This window comes from Mirounga leonina, unplaced genomic scaffold (genome assembly GCF_011800145.1).
Source record: "Mirounga leonina isolate KUSES-001 unplaced genomic scaffold, KU_Mleo_1.0 Mir_376, whole genome shotgun sequence".
Classification (NCBI taxonomy): domain Eukaryota; kingdom Metazoa; phylum Chordata; class Mammalia; order Carnivora; family Phocidae; genus Mirounga; species Mirounga leonina.
In genome coordinates this window covers 6195529-6210772 of record NW_023270718.1, presented here as the reverse complement: position 1 = coordinate 6210772, position 15244 = coordinate 6195529, and the positions used below count along the sequence as shown (strand labels likewise).

Genomic DNA, 15244 nt, shown 5'->3' with positions numbered 1-15244 from the left:
AGAACAGTGACCCTCCTTAGAGGAGGAACTTCACACCCAGATGCTGTCAGGGCCAGGACAGCCATTGGGCATCAGCCATCTGCCACCACATGTCCACTCCTGGGGACCCTGGACCTAGAGGCCAGAGAGGGTGAGAGCCCTCAGGGAGCTAAATTCACCCCCTGTGCAGGGCTTGAGCCCCATCTCCCACCTCCCTGCTGATACAGCCTCCCTCAGGAGTTGTTTTCTGCAAACTGAAAACGGGTCCCTTCTGGCCAGACCCCCTGAATCGCAGGCTGTACATGTCTGTGGAAGTCACAGGGATACAAGAGATGGGGGAGGCCAGGGCTGGGAGTGTGAGGAGGCCGACTGTTTTCCCTCCCTTGGCATCCACACAGTGGGCATCCCCTCCCTGCTCATGAGGTCACACACTAGCCACTGACCCAAGAGTCACTGTCCAGTGGGGAGACAGCAAGTGTCCAGCACCTGGAGCTCCCTGTGACAGGGGGCCAGAGGCAGAGTGAGGGGCTGCTGTCCCCCCAGGTTGGAGGTTGTTACAGAAAGCTTGGGCAGAGGGGACACTCAGGCCGTGCAAACGAAGACTCCAAGGATGTTAAGGGGGACCCGACTCAAAGGAGAGGGAACCTGAGGCTGTTATTGTAAGCGGGGTTGGTATGGGGAGAAGTGCAGAAGAGAAGGGGCAGATTTCGAAAGGGATAGAAATGTCCGCTTTCCCCCTTCGTCGTGGCCGTCTGGCACCAGGATGATTTCTTCACCGCTGGTATCTCACGGGGCCATGCTTCTCTTCATTGCTTCAGAGCATGCAGAGTCTGGCAACCTCTGGGGCTTTGCCAATGCAGGGTCTGCTCCCAGGAGTCGGGTGTGCAGGGGACACGGAGTGAGGAACACCAGCTAGGTGTCATCCACGCTCGAGATGGTAGGGATTTTGTGAGAGAAGAGATGTGCCCTTGAATTCACAGAAGGTTAGTTTTTTGTTTTGTTTTGTTTTGATTTTATTTATTTATTTGACAGAGAGAGACATAGGGAGAGAAGGAACACAAGGGGGGGGGGGAGAGGGAGAAGCAGGCTTCCTGCCGAGCAGGGAGCCTGATGCGGGGCTCGATCCCAGGACCCTGGGATCATGACCTGAGCGGAAGACAGACGCTTAATGACTAAGCCACCCAGGCGCCCCCAGAAGGTTAGTTTTAACTGTGTCTGGGGGTTGGGAGAAGGTTCTGGGAATCCTGGTAGGTGGTACCCTCCCTCTTCTACCGATGTTGGTTCTTTTGACACATTTTTTGGGGGGAAAATATAAGATACACACAAAGAAGGATGCCCACAAAAACAACTCAGTGATTCATCACAATATAGAAATAGAGCATTGCAGGCATCTTGGACCTCCCCCCGGGTCCCCATCCCTATTGCACACCCCACTCCCCCCCAAAGGAGCCCCGAGAGTCACTTTAATGCTAATTGTTCCCTTGCTTTTCTTCATAGTTTTATCACCCAAGCATGCTGCCTTTAATACTTTGGCCTTGTACGTGTTTTTCTTAAGACTTTGTATGCATAGGAAAAATTACACTCTGTTTTCTTCTATTTAACTTCATGAATCTGCCCATCCCATATTATCCCTTCCCAGAACCATTACCCATAACGAAGGGTACAGTCAGTGCTGGGGTCACTGAGAAGGGAAGGGGCAGGATTTGAGAATGCATATGCACTCCCACACCATCAACAATTCCTGCATTTGCAGCCGTGTGTCCCCCCTGCAGCCCCATCCCCCCTCCCTGGCCCCCTGTCCTGGAAAACCCATTCTCTCCCAGCAGGGTCAATTGGAGCATCTCTGGGGTCAAAAGGGCTGGGCCATGCACAGTCTGTTTCCATGGTCCCCAGTTTGTAAAAAAAAAAGCAGAATGAGAAGGAGAGACACAGGGAAGCCACACAGAGAATCTAGCTGTGTGCAAAAGAGAAATATAACCCACAGGCCATCAGCACTGGGAGGCCTTCTAGCCCCACTTTTCCGACTTTCAGAAGACGCTGAGGTCCAGAGTGGGCAAATGAATTGCTCAGATCATACCGGTGCCCTGTCTTATGCACCACTGTCTACACAGGGACCCCCTTCCTCAATCTTTGTCAGCCCAGGATTCATTGAGCTGGGAGATGGGTAGCTTATGTTAATCTGACAGGGAAGAATTATTAACTCTTCCCATGGGGTGAGAGAGGAAATTTCATTCATTCATTCAACAACCATCTACATTGTGTCTTCAGGTTTCCAGTAAGGGGGTGAGTATGAAAGATCTAGCCCTTTTCTTTGAGGGGAGCAAAATCTGGTTGAGAGACAGATTATCTGACAATTCCAATGACATAGGGTAGATGATCGGGAGGGGAGAGGCACAGGCTGGGGATGCGTGGGGCTCTTGCTCTTCTGGACTGCAAGGTGAGTTCTCAGGGACAAGTAGACATGGTAGGGAGTTTCAGGCAACTCAAGGGATGTGAATTCCACAGGTGATCTTGGTACCCTGAGAATTTCTGGACTCTCAGGTATTGTGTTCTCAATCCCACTCAGTCTTCCACTGTGCTGGAAATCTTCCTCCAGGTACCAAGTTTTGTGCTGTGTGACCAACATCACCTCTGCCCCAGGATCCCTCCGAAAACGCGATGGTGCTGTCCGTGGTGCTGTGGGGCCACCACCCATAGGGGGCGCTTTCTGTGCGCAGGATCCCTCCGAAAACGCGATGGTGCTGTCCGTGGTGCTGATTCGGAGGGCAAGGCTGACATCGGGCATGTCCACAGCTCTGTGGAGGGGCCCGATCACACAGAACAGGGATCCTAGGTCTGGAGTCAGGGCAGTCAGCCTGTCCGATGCGCTGGGGAGGGCTCGGCTCTACCTGGGAGGGGAAGCTCAGGGGAAAGAGAAGACCTGAGTCTCTCTTCCTTATCCTTCTATCCACCCTCAGAAATGTCCTACGGATAATGCCAGGCTATTGTCACTGGTCCAAGCGCAGGGAAAAATGAAGGTTCTGTGTTGCCCTTTTACATATCTGGTTCCATTTCATTTTCTGAACATCCCTGACAGAGAGGGGTAATGCCCCTAGAGGAGGCAGCCAACACTTAAGACAGATGAGTAGCTGTAGGAACTAGCCTCCAAGGACAACCCCCAAACAACCCCACCCCTCCTTTATACAAACATGAAGCTCCTCTCATTAGGAAATAGAGTTTATTATTATCTCCTCCTCTTGAATCAAGGTTGGGCCCACGACTGCTTTGATCAACAGAATGTGGAGGACAAGTTGTTCCAAGACTCATACATTAAGAAGTCCTGGTAGTTTCCACTCCTGCCTTGCAGATTCCTGGGCATCTGTGTAAGCAATCCGGGGACCCTGATGGAAAGAAAGGCTAGATAGAGGAACCCTGAGGGTCAGACACCCAGCCCCAAAATCTCAGCCACCATCTCAACCTCAACATGACTGCCTGAAAGAGACGAAAGCAAGCTAGCAGTGCAACTGCCCAGCTGGGCTCTGGCCAATTTATAGCACCAGCACTGTGAAACAGAATAAAATTTCAGGCTACCAGGTCATAGGGTGGTTTGATGCGCAGCAATAGATAACCAGAACAGTAGCCCGCCCAAGTCATAGCTAATAGGGAAAAGGTAACAGGAGATTTACTGGCCTGATGAATTTTCCTACTTACTGTATTTCAAGGATGGTTCTTAAATGGTGATCTGAGGCCTTCATTTGACCTGAGGACTACATTTCCGAGAATCCCCTTCCCCTTTTGCTTCCAGGTTTTTTTTCCCTAGTTAGACAATGATTTTATTGTTTGAGTACATAGTGAAATTTATGCAACCAGGGCAGAGGCTGTGGATGACTCGTATTTCCAACTGGGGGGAGGGGGGGACTCATTTGGTCTCATAATATCGAGCCAAGCAATGAACACGGCTCTCGATCAGAATCAGTCAGAATTTAGCATCTTCATCCTTTCTCTTCCTCTCAAGATGCCTTTGAACAACAACAGTTTTCTTAATCAAATGGTAGAGATCCTCAGGAAGATCAGGAGCAAGTCCTTTGGACTTAAGAATTCTTAAGATTTTATTGCCTGTCACAAAACACACCTGCGCAACACACAGGCGTCACTTAGGATCACGCCGATTTGTGGGGGAGTCAGGCCCTTCTTGGCCAGTTTGTAGATTTGCTCCTTCATGTCATCAGACACAGGTGGCCCAGAGAGAAGTTTACAGTGACATGGAAAGGATCCAGGGAAACTGCGTCCCTAGCATTTCTCTCCTACTAAGACATTGTCCCAGGATCTCTTTGACCTGACAACTGGGGCCATTTGCCTGCTCACAGGACCCCATCTTCCCTGAGCAAAGGACAGGATATGGCCCACCATCTCAGGACTCAGAATGACCAATGCCCAGCTGGGTCTTTCTGTCTGTCTGTGTGTATATGGTGAACATTGGTTTCCTAGGCCAGGGTGATGATTAATTTTATGTGTCAACTTGCCATGAGCCATGGGATGCCCAGATTAAACATTATTTCCGGGTGTGTCCGTGAGGGTATTTACACATGAGATTAGCATTTGAATCAGTGGACTCAGTAAAGTAGCTAACCCTCCCAGAACAAAAAGCAGTGGAAGAGCAGACTCATTCCCTTCCTGCCTGCCTGTGAGCTGCGACATTGGTCTTCTCCTGCCCTTGGACTGGGATTTGCAGCATCAGCTCCCCTGGTTCTCAGGCCTTGGGACTCAGGCTGGAATTACAACCCTGGCTTTCCTGGGTCCCCAGCTTTCAGGTGGCATATTGTGAGAGCTCTCAGCCTCCATAATTGAGCTAGTTCTTCATAGTAAATCTCTCTTTGGTTCTGTTTCTCTGGAGAACCCTGCCTCATACAGTTAAAAGGGGGACAGACAGACTAAGCCAGATCTCATGAGCCGTATTTCCTACTTTCTCATTATTTCCATAAGAAATAGAAGCCACTGAAGGGTCTAAAGCTAGAGAGTCAGGGAGTGAAATGGTCAGATTTGTGTTTTCAGGTGTTCTCTCCGGCTGCCCTGGGGACGTTGGGTTGGAGGGGCAGCTGGAGTGGAGGTGACAGTCTGGGGCCACTGATCATCTAGTACTGCTGTTGATAAGGGTTCCTGTCATGAAACGCAGCATGGCCCTCATTCACAGTTGTAACCTCTGAGAATGTTGGGCTTTACTCTGCCTACAGTGGGTGATAAATAAATGCTTGTGGCATGCAGACCATTAAAGGTACAAATTTAGGGGGGAAGGTGACAAATCTGGTGTAAAATAGAAACCAAATTTTTAGTTAAACACTGTATAGTGTTAACAAGGGGACTCTTGAGTGGTGGGAAGACAAGACCCCAAAGGCTAGTCCCTCCATCAGAGGACAGAGACTGGGACAGGAGGGAACAAGGATGGGAGAGGAAGTGGGTAAATGGGGAGTGGGGCAGATAGAACACAAAGGAGCTGTTACAGGGTGTGTGGGCCAAGTGTTTCCAGGAAGAAGCTGACATGATGTCCCATATCTGTCCCCCTGGGCTCCAGGTCCACACCTCAGTCCTGTCTTGAGAAGGAAGGAGGCTCAATCAGGCCTCTCAGCCCCAGTCCCTGGGGGTCTCCACACCTGCAGAACCAACACGGGTCTCAGATCAGAGAGCTACCACTTTAGTTCTAACTCCAGGCAGGGTGGGACAGCTCAGCACCACCTGGAACTCAGGAGCCAATCACCAGACTTCCCTGGAGAGGGACAGGCCCGCTCACCTGGTGTAGTAGATCCAGGTGAGGCCATAGGTGAGGAGGAAGCCAGCCCCCATGAGGACCCCTCTGATCAGGGTGATGACCAGCGGCCAGGAGCCCTCCTGCTTCTCAGTCACACAGTTGCAAGAAGAGGGGGTTCCTGCAGAAGGGGATCCAGAGGATGAAGTTCCCCAGACCCCAGTCCCTTCTACATCCCAAACACCTGACCAGACTGACCACCCCCAGAAACTGTATTACAACTCACTCTGCACAGAGAGGCTGAAGGAAATGTGCTGGGAGCCCAGCGGGTGCTGAGCCTAGCAGGTGAATTCCCCTTCATCCTCAACCCCTACATGGACTCCAGGTGCTGAGGGCTGGGAGGGGCTTAGGGCTTTTCCCTCCCAGAACCAGCTCAGCATGGCAGGGGTTTGCTCTCAGCCACAAAGCCCAGGATCCATTGGGGGGTAGACAGGGTTAGTGGAGCTGAGAGGTGTGTCTCTCCTACCTCCCACTCAGATGCAAAGGATGCATGACTATTTGACTCATGCTCATATACACACAAATCCAGGAGTCCAGAGTGGCTGAAAGACCCTGGAGGGAAAGAGGCTGAGCTGAGCCTGGAAGGAGGAGAAGAACTGTCATATTAACATGTGGAGGAAGGCTCCTCAGTTGGAGGAGTGACAAGCAAAGGCACTGAGCCTTGTAGATGAAAGGAATGGCAAATATCTCTGGAGCCTGCTGGGGAGGGCAGGGAAGTTTCTGCACCTGATGAGCTGAGGAACTTACCCTGAGGTGCAAGGGAGCCACTCAGGGCTCTGAGCAGGGAAGAGGTGGGGTGGGCTCTGGGGGCAGGGAAACCTTTCTGGGCCTGTGCTATGTGGGACACAGACTTGAGGGGAGCCACTGGAGACCAGGAAGGTGGGGACGAAGAAGGAGCAATTGTCACGGCCATATAGGTGAAGGGGAGAGGATGGGATAAAGAGGGGATGAAGAAGGGAGCAATTTGGGACATTTTCAGGAGGTGAAGCTTATAGGACTCACTGACTTGGGGTTGGGGGTGGAGAAAAGAAGGCATATGGAGTAAGTCAAGGAGTCCTGACCCAGGTAACTGGGGGGGGGGGGTGGAGATCCATGTCCCCAATTTCTGCACTTCAAAGTCATATTCTGGACCCTGCACCAAAGCCACTGAAGAGAGACTCAGGCTCCACCCTCACTCCCTGCCCTAGACTCCTCTGGCTCCTGGTCCATTCACCTTCCTACAGCATGGACTATAGGAGCACTACCAGCAGCAGAGACCTATCTCAAAGCATAAATGCCAGGCACTGTCCTGGGACAGTCTGGTCACCATAGTCTCTCAGTATGGCAAGAATGATTTAAAAAAAAACAATGAACCACAAGAGGAAGCCAGTGGGTATGAAAAGGATAGTAATTGTATGCATTAGTGCAACTTCGGACCCACAGTTGCCAGAGATGGAGAGCTTCTTGGAGACCAGCCAGTACCACTTCCCGACTCTGCAGGACTCAGTGAAGCCTGGAGAAAGCAAAAGACTTCCAAAAGTCATACTGGCTGATGTGTCTTTCATATTGGAAAGGTTCATGAAAAATTGATATTATTTCTGCCTTGCACATTCAGAACCTGCCAGTGAATATTTTCCCCCCGGAAAAAGATGTTTCCTACTGAATCAATTCCTTTATGGATACATGGCTATTTGGGGTTTTCATTTCTTCTTGAGACTGTTTCAGTAAATTATATTTTTCTTATAATTTTTATATGTCATCTGAATTTTAAAATTAATTAGCATATATTTGAGTGAAATATCCACTTACATTGTTACTTTAAAAAAAGATTTATTTATTTTTAGAGAGAGGGTGAGAATCTTTCAAGAAGACTCCCTGGTGAGCACAGAGGCCAACATGGGGCTTGATCCCATGGACCCATGAGATCATGACCTGAGCTGAAACCAAGAGTCTCACGCTTAACCCACTGAGTCACCCAGGCGCCCCTGCCCTTATTTTGTTCTTAAAGCAAGAGACATTGAAGCAAAACATACAGAGAAAACAGTTCAGATTATAAAGATAAGCTTGATCAATTTTCATATGATGGTGACATTCTTGGAACAACCACCTAGATCAAGAAGCCCCACTGGCACCCAGTCCTAGTTACTCCCCTCCAGAAAAGTAACCATTATAATGACTTCTATCATCACTGATTAGTTTTCTCTGTTTTTGACTTTTATGTAGTTGGGATCTTCCAGTGCGTGGCTTCTTATGCTTGACATTTTATTGTGAGAGTCACCCACACACGTAACAGCAATTCCTTTATTCTCACTGCTGAAAGAATTTCATGGTGTGCATATGGTCCACTACATGGACCTCCTACAGTAGAGGGATATTTGGGTTATTTCCAGTCTGGAACGATTAGGAAGAGTGCTGCTACAAACATGCCTTTGATATGAATACGTACTTTTGTTGGGTATATTTTTTAGAGTGGCATTTCTCAGTAATAAATCTAGAGGGTCTGGGTCTCAGGCCCCTGGGTTACTGGAACTCTAAGTCTCCATGACCCTGGCCCTAAGGACTACTGGATTTCTGGGGTCTGAGCCTCTGCATCGGCAGTCGGAGTCTCTGGGGTCTCCTGGTCCCGCCACGTCCTTTCTTACCAGCTCTCCACCCTCCAGCTCCACCTCCTCGTGAAAGGAAGTGTGTACTACCCGGTTCACCGGCTGGAACCTGCGCAGTGGATCTCAATGTCACCCACTATCCAGAGCCAGGAGCCATGTCCAGAGACACCCCCCCCCCAACACACACCCCCCCCCCACCAGATCACTAACAGCTGAAGCACGCACAGAGACCTCGGCTCACACACACCGCTCCTTCTCCCCATTCGACATGTTCGTGAGCCCTGCACAGGGCACGCACAGATCCACTCCCAGCCCCGACCTTCGGACTCTCTGCCCTGTGCATGCGCAACCTCCTCCTTTCACACTGGAGAGCAGCCACTGCGCTCCCACATTCAATTCCCTCCTGCAAGGCCACCTCTGAGGTTAGAAATCAATGCTCTACAAGCCTATAATTTTAAAAAAATAATAATAAAATAAAAAATTAAAAAAAATAAAGCCTATAATAATCCCACAAAAGCAGATAATCCGAATACAGCTGCGTCGCCTTTTAAGTGTCCTGCACGGTGACGGTGACAGTGCACTGCCACAGGAAAAAAAAAAAAGGCAAAAAAACAAAAAACCTCGCAGCACGGCCAAGTCCCAAGCTCGTGCGCAGGCGTATAAAGGAAACCGGGCAGTACACGGTAGAATGGGCCGCAAGGGTTGTTGGGAGTTGTAGGCCCAGCAGGCCCAGTGGCCTCAGGCGCTTCGAAGTTGCCGCATGGGGTTCTGGGAGCAGTAGGCAAGACGGCCCCCAAGGCCTTGTGGGAGTTGTAGTCGCCGGAGCCACTTCCGTGCCAGACTTCCGCGTGTGGGGCTCTTCGGACGTCCCAGTACCGCGTTCTGTCCAGGTGAGTTGTTCCTCCTGCAGCGGATGGGCCCGTGGGCCCCTGTTCTTAACTGCGATGCCATGTGAAGTCGAGAGGCTCGGGAAGTGGTGACAGTAGCCCCCGGATTCCCTAACGGCAGTGTCCCAGAGGCCTTCTGGCCAGGATCCCCACGTTGGACACTGTGGTCCATCCTCTCTTTCCCACCCACCCCTTCCCCCAGGTAGGGATTCCACCATCTCCCTGCCCAGCCCCCAGCATCGGGTACATCCAGGAGGCCCCTAGTGTGTCCTCGAGCCTCTGCTCTGATAGAAGGATGTCACACACTATCATCCCTCTGACAAGGCTGCAATCCGGAGGTCCGCGTCTCTTCTTCTGGGGGGCACTTATTATTCCCACATTCTGCTTTATTTACGGAGCGCGGGCACTGTGCCAAGCCCTGTGCGAGGCCGGGGAGAGACGGCAGTGGACAAAGCAGACCCAGTCCCTGCCTTTAGTACCCCAAAGGGGACAGGTCTGCCACTGACAGGTAGAGTCGTGCGGGGATGGAGGCATACTAGCGGGTCTGTGAGCCTGGAGGGGCCGCCTGACCCGGGCCGGATCCATAAAGTCTTCTGCAGGAAGATGCTTAGCAGGCATTTCAAACCTGATATGTCTAAATGGAATTCCTGTGGCCTTCCTGATGAAATGGCCCCATCATCCTCCTGGGGGGTCTGGCCAAAGCCTCCAAGTCAGTCTCCATTCATCTTTTCTCATCAGCCGAGCCCCCACCACAATCCAAGTCTTGTGCAAGTCCTATGGACTGTACCTTCAAAACAGCTCCAGAGTCCCACCCTTCCTTCCCAACTCCACTGCCACCACCCCCACCCAGGCCATTTGTGACTATCACTGGCTGTTGCCAGAGCCTCCTCCTGGGCTCCCTGCCTCTGCTCTTGCCCGCTCAAGTATGTTCCCCGCACAGCAGTCAGTGGGATCCTTTTAAAACATAAGTCAGATCATAGGCCTTTCCTGCTCAAAACCCTCTCTGAATAAAATTCAAACTCCATATCCTGGCCTATGAGTCTCTGACAACCTGCAAGGCTCAGCACCTGCCAGGGTCTTCCTCCTTCAGGAGGCAGACCCCCAGAACTGGGTGACTGTAGATTTAGGGCAAGAGGAGGGATGAATCCAAGGTGACTATGTCCTGTCCTGTGGAGGAGCTGGGCAGAAGGTGGTGGTGCCCGCAGGAGACAGGAAACAGCTGGGTAAGAACAGGTTTCTGCCTGGGGCGGGCGGGGCGGGGGGGGGGGGGCGCACGCAGGGATTGGAGACTGGCCAGTGTGGGCACTTGGGATCTGAGAGACGGCCTAGACAGGATCCTCACTGGGGCATATGGAGGACCAGCCGGGTGGACATCACAAGTCAGAGTCACCCACAAGGAGAATGGGCTGGGCAGAACCTGAGGACCATGAAGAGGACTCTCCAAAAGAGATTGGAGACTCCGCAGGAGATAAACCACAAGAGCAGAGGGAGGATCAAGTCAAAAGAGAAAAAATTTCAAGGGGCTGTTGCTCAGCTTGACAGATGCACCTGATGGTCATGGCTGATGGCTCCTAAGGGCTACTTGCTGGCCCAGTGATAGGGAAGAATACTCTGAGCAGAGGGAAGAGCCAGTGCGAATACCTTGCAGTAGGTGTGTGTCCTGGAGTGTTTGAGAGTACAGACCAGCATGAGCGAGGAGGGGGCAGACGAGGTCAGAGAAAAAGGGAGCCAGGTCACAGAGAGCCTCAGAGACCACTGGCTTTTCCTAAAGTGAGAAGAGATGGTGGCTCAGACTAGGGTGGCAGCCGTGCAGATGGTGAGAAGTGTCGGCTTCTGGGTCTGCGTAGAAGCTATAGTCAAACAGGATTTGCTGTCTTCCATTTGGGCATTTGGGGTTTGAGGTCTGAGAATGTCCCTGGGGCATCCTCAGTGGGACATGTGGAGGAATGGCTGCGACTCGACATTGCAATTTGGAATCACCCACGGGGAGAGTGAGAAGGGTGGTGGAGGAAGAGCAGGCTGGGGTCCTGGACCCCAAGGCTTCTGGCCTGAGCAGCTGGAAGGATGGAGCTGCTCTTCACTGGAGAAGCAGGTGTGGGAAGAAGCAGCAGGAATCTGGGTTTTGAGATGCCTATTAGACATTTGAATGGCATGGGCCCTGCCTCAGGAAGTCACAGACAGTAAACAAAGTCTCCTAAGGTGACTCCACGTATTGTGGCAAATCCTAGAAGCAGGGTGACCTGCTCAGAGGCTCCTGGACTAGGCCAGCCTGGAGGCGATGGTGGCTTGGGGAGGGGGTACTGAGCCTGGTGGATTTTTATGGGTTTGCCAGGCATGTGGCACAAAGGAGGGTGTGGCTGGAGGACTGGAGTTTCTGCTGGGGAGGAACGAGGTAGGAGGAGCGGGGGGCAGAAAGGGGTCAAGGATGGGCTAATCCATGTTTTGTAAGTCCATAGAAACTTGTGGGAGATTCTGACACCAGAGCAGAATTGAGGCCAATCCTGGAGGCCCACCCACCCTGCCTGGGAAACAGAAGCAGCCCCAGTTGGGGTCCTTGGAGATGTGATCCACGCTGCCTCTGTGTCTCCCTGGAGTTGGTGATCACCCTGCCCTGCAGAGGATGCAGTCGGGGCTCATTCCGGGAGACAGTATCCCACCCCCACCCAAAGTGAAATCCAGTTGGTCTTTCCCGTTTCTCCCCCTTCCCCTGAATAGAGCTGCAGTCCCCTACCCCTTCTCTTTCCTTAGAGTTGCTGACCCTCCCAGGCTCTCTAAACAGCCCTGGAGGTCCAGGTCAAAGGTCTCCCTGTCCCGCTGATTCGGGCCTCCCTGGAGACTGTGCCACTGCTTCTTAATATGCAGCCCCAACCCTTCAAACAGGACACAGCCTAATTCTGAGTGTAACTTGCTTGTCTTTCCCACCCCACCCCCATACCAACTCAGGCTCCTTCTCTACCTGGTGCACAAGGGGGTGCATTACGAGAAGCCTCCTGAAGCCAGAACGTCCAGAAAAAGCATATTCTACCTGCACATGGCCCTGGATCAACCTGGGCAGGAGAGGTAGCTGGCAGCCTCCCCTAGGCCATGACCCCGCAAACCGGAATCCGTCTGTAACCTGCCTCCCCTCTCTCCCCGCCCAGGAGAAGCCAGCTCCTCCCGGCCCGCCCGCAGCCCGCGATGCCCGCCCCGCAGTGCGCCTCCTGCCACGCGGCGCGCGCTGCCCTCCGCCGCCCGCGCTCCGGCCAAGCGCTGTGCGGGGCCTGCTTCTGCGGCGCCTTCGAGGCCGAGGTGCTGCACACGGTGCTGGCGGGCCGCCTGCTGCCGCCCGGCGCGGTGGTGGCCGTGGGCGCCTCGGGCGGCAAGGACTCCACGGTGCTGGCGCACGTGCTGCGCGAACTGGCGCCGCGCCTGGGCGTCGCGCTGCGCCTGGTGGCCGTGGACGAGGGCATCGGCGGCTACCGCGACGCGGCGCTGGCGGCCGTGCGGCGCCAGGCGGCGCGCTGGGACCTCCCGCTCACCGTCGTGGCCTACGCAGAGCTCTTCGGGGGCTGGACGATGGACGCCGTGGCCCGCAGCACGGCCGGCTCGGGCCGCAGCCGCGCCTGCTGCACCTTCTGCGGGGTGCTGCGGCGCCGCGCGCTGGAGGAAGGGGCGCGCCTCGTGGGAGCCACGCACATCGTGACCGGTGAGCGCAGGCACCGCCGCCGAGGGCCGAGGGGCCGGCACCTAGAGGGCCGGGGCCCGGCCCGAGCAGGGGGAGGGAGCCGCTGCGGGCGCCTGGGTGCGGGCTGCCCGCGAGGAGAAGGGGCGCGCATGCCGGCGGCAGGTGCAGGGCGCAGAACGCGTGCGTGCCTGGGACGGGCGCTGCGCGCTTCGGAGTCCCTGCCATCACGCTGGCCGCTAGAGGGGTGGAGGGGTCCTCTCCGGGGGCTGTGGTTCCCTGCCTTTTAAAGAACGACGTCCTTTGTGCCTCCCCTCACGAAAGGAGGCGAGTGAAGTGGTACCACCGTCAGAAGCCAACTGTAGTCTGAAGCGCAGCGGTCTTTGGACTGCTTTTCTCTGTCGGCCTCTCCTCTCTGCTGACCCTTATTCTCTCCCGGTCGTGACTTGCACACATAACTCTCGACCATTTACTGTGTACCAGATACAAGCTACGCAGCCCAGAGCAATACCTAACCTCAGTTGCCTCTTCTGTAAAATGGGCTTATTAGTAAGACCGAGGTCCCAGGGTTGCTGGGAATTAGATGAGTTATGTGTGAGGCACTGAGACCGGAGCCTGGCAACAGTACACATTACAGAAATGTTTGCCATCGTGAGGACACACAAGACAGTCTCTGTTCCTGCTCTTCTCTCACGTGCATGGTTATAACCTGAGAAGGTTATTCTAACGAAAACCACACTTTGCCCGTTTATAGCAGGAGCACCCAGTGAAGGGAGAAGAGTAGGGTTAGGAAGCATTTCCAGAGTGAGCCAAGACCTGAAGGCCACCCAAGTAACCAGTGAAGGTCGGACGGAGGGTCGGGTTCTGAGCAGAGGAAACAGCTTATACAAAGGCCCTGAGGAGGGTTGGTACGGCCAATTGGAGAGGCCCTAAGAAGACCAGTGTTTTACTATCTGGACTCTACAGACTCGAGTATAAGATGACAAGATGCAGGATAAGTAGAGATTCAGCTTATGTTTTTAGGGTGATTGTTGCGTAAATACTCCCTAACCTCCTCCCTGGTCTTTCTAAACGCGGTGACCTGCATTCCCAGAGGCGCTGAGGCAAGAGCTCGCTTGAGAATCGCCATTAACCGTTAAATGCCCTTTTGACTTCTGCGCAGTAGGAAGCGCACTTCTGAGACTGAAATGGTACTTGTGGTGTAAAGCGCTGTTACTACCTTCGGGAAAAGGCAACTAGCCCAGGGCCTGGTTGGCCATAAGTGGGGGGCAAATGAGGGCACCCCGAGTTGCTTCCCGGGAACCTGTGTGTGTTCCCCTCTTGTTTCTCACTGTGACCACCTCCAGCCTCCACCTGGCTGTCCCGTGGTGCCCAGGGGTCTCCGTGGCCCTGTGTGGCCCTCCCTGCTGTTCCCCACACGCCCTCTGCATCTCTCTGGGTCCTGGCTGCCCCACAGGGTCTGGGGTGTGAGGTCTCCAAGGCCTGGTCACCTACTCTGCCACTTTCCATCCCCTCCCCATCTCTCTCTGGGTCCTGGGGGTGGGGTCGCCATGGCCGGGTCGCACACGGCGTGCCACTCTGCAGGCCCCTCCCCGTCTGGCTGGGTCCTGGCTGCCCCCCCCCGTGGCACCCCCCCCTCACCTGCTCTCCCTCTCTCCCCCAGGCCACAACGCCGACGACATGGCGGAGACCGTGCTCATGAACTTCCTGCGGGGCGACGCGGGCCGGCTGGCGCGGGGCGGGGGCCTGGGCTCGCGGGGCGAGGGGGGCGCACTGCCGCGCTGCCGCCCCCTGCAGCTGGCCTCGCAGAAGGAGGTGGTGCTGTACGCGCACTTCCGCCGCCTCGACTACTTCTCGGAGGAGTGCGTCTACGCGCCCGAGGCCTTCCGCGGCCACGCGCGCCACCTGCTCAAGCTCCTGGAGGCGGCGCGGCCGTCGGCGGCGCTGGACCTGGTGCACTCGGCCGAGCGCCTGGCCCTGGCCCCGGCCGCGCGGCCGCCGCCCCCGAGCGCCTGCTCCCGCTGCGGGGCGCTGGCCAGCCGCGCGCTCTGCCAGGCCTGCGCCCTCCTGGACGGCCTGCAGCGCGGCCGGCCCCGCCTGGCCATCGGCAAGGGCGGCGGGGCGCGCGACGAGGAGGGGCCGCCACCCCCGCCGCCCAGCGACCCCGGTTCTGCGCCCGGCCCCGCCGGCGCGGAGTGCGGCGCGGCCTGTAAGGAGCGCTGCGAATAACCCCCTCCGCCCGGGCTTCGGGGTGAGGTTGGGAGGGGGACGGACGGGACCGGTTCCCGGTGACCCCGCAGAAGCTGAGGCCGGGACTCCTGGGTCTGAGGGAGGAGGGCCTGGCGGGCTGGGGGCC

At 54.8% G+C, this 15244-nt stretch overlaps 1 protein-coding gene across 2 annotated transcripts; it reads left to right on the top strand.

Moving 5' to 3' along the window:
* The first annotated feature begins 9181 nt into the window (after positions 1-9181).
* On the top strand, positions 9182-15225 carry CTU1 (cytosolic thiouridylase subunit 1). Of its 2 annotated transcripts, none has more exons than XM_034987067.1 (3): positions 9182-9230; positions 12171-12912; positions 14552-15225. In XM_034987067.1, exons 2-3 carry the CDS (start codon positions 12405-12407, stop codon positions 15115-15117), a joined length of 1074 nt encoding a protein of 357 aa, XP_034842958.1. In that variant the 5' UTR covers positions 9182-9230; positions 12171-12404; the 3' UTR covers positions 15118-15225. The 2 variants fall into 2 exon arrangements, with proteins under 2 accessions (XP_034842958.1, XP_034842959.1); XM_034987068.1 differs by having other exon boundaries at positions 9188-9230; positions 12368-12912.
* The last annotated feature ends 19 nt before the right edge of the window (positions 15226-15244 follow it).

Bases quoted from the DNA above. Each gene is read 5' to 3' on its own strand.
- CTU1 (XM_034987067.1), top strand. From the start codon at position 12,405: ATGCCCGCCCCGCAGTGCGCCTCCTGCCACGCGGCGCGCGCTGCCCTC. The intron at 12,913-14,551 runs GTGAGCGCAGGC...TCTCTCCCCCAG, and splicing joins AGCCACGCACATCGTGACCG to GCCACAACGCCGACGACATG.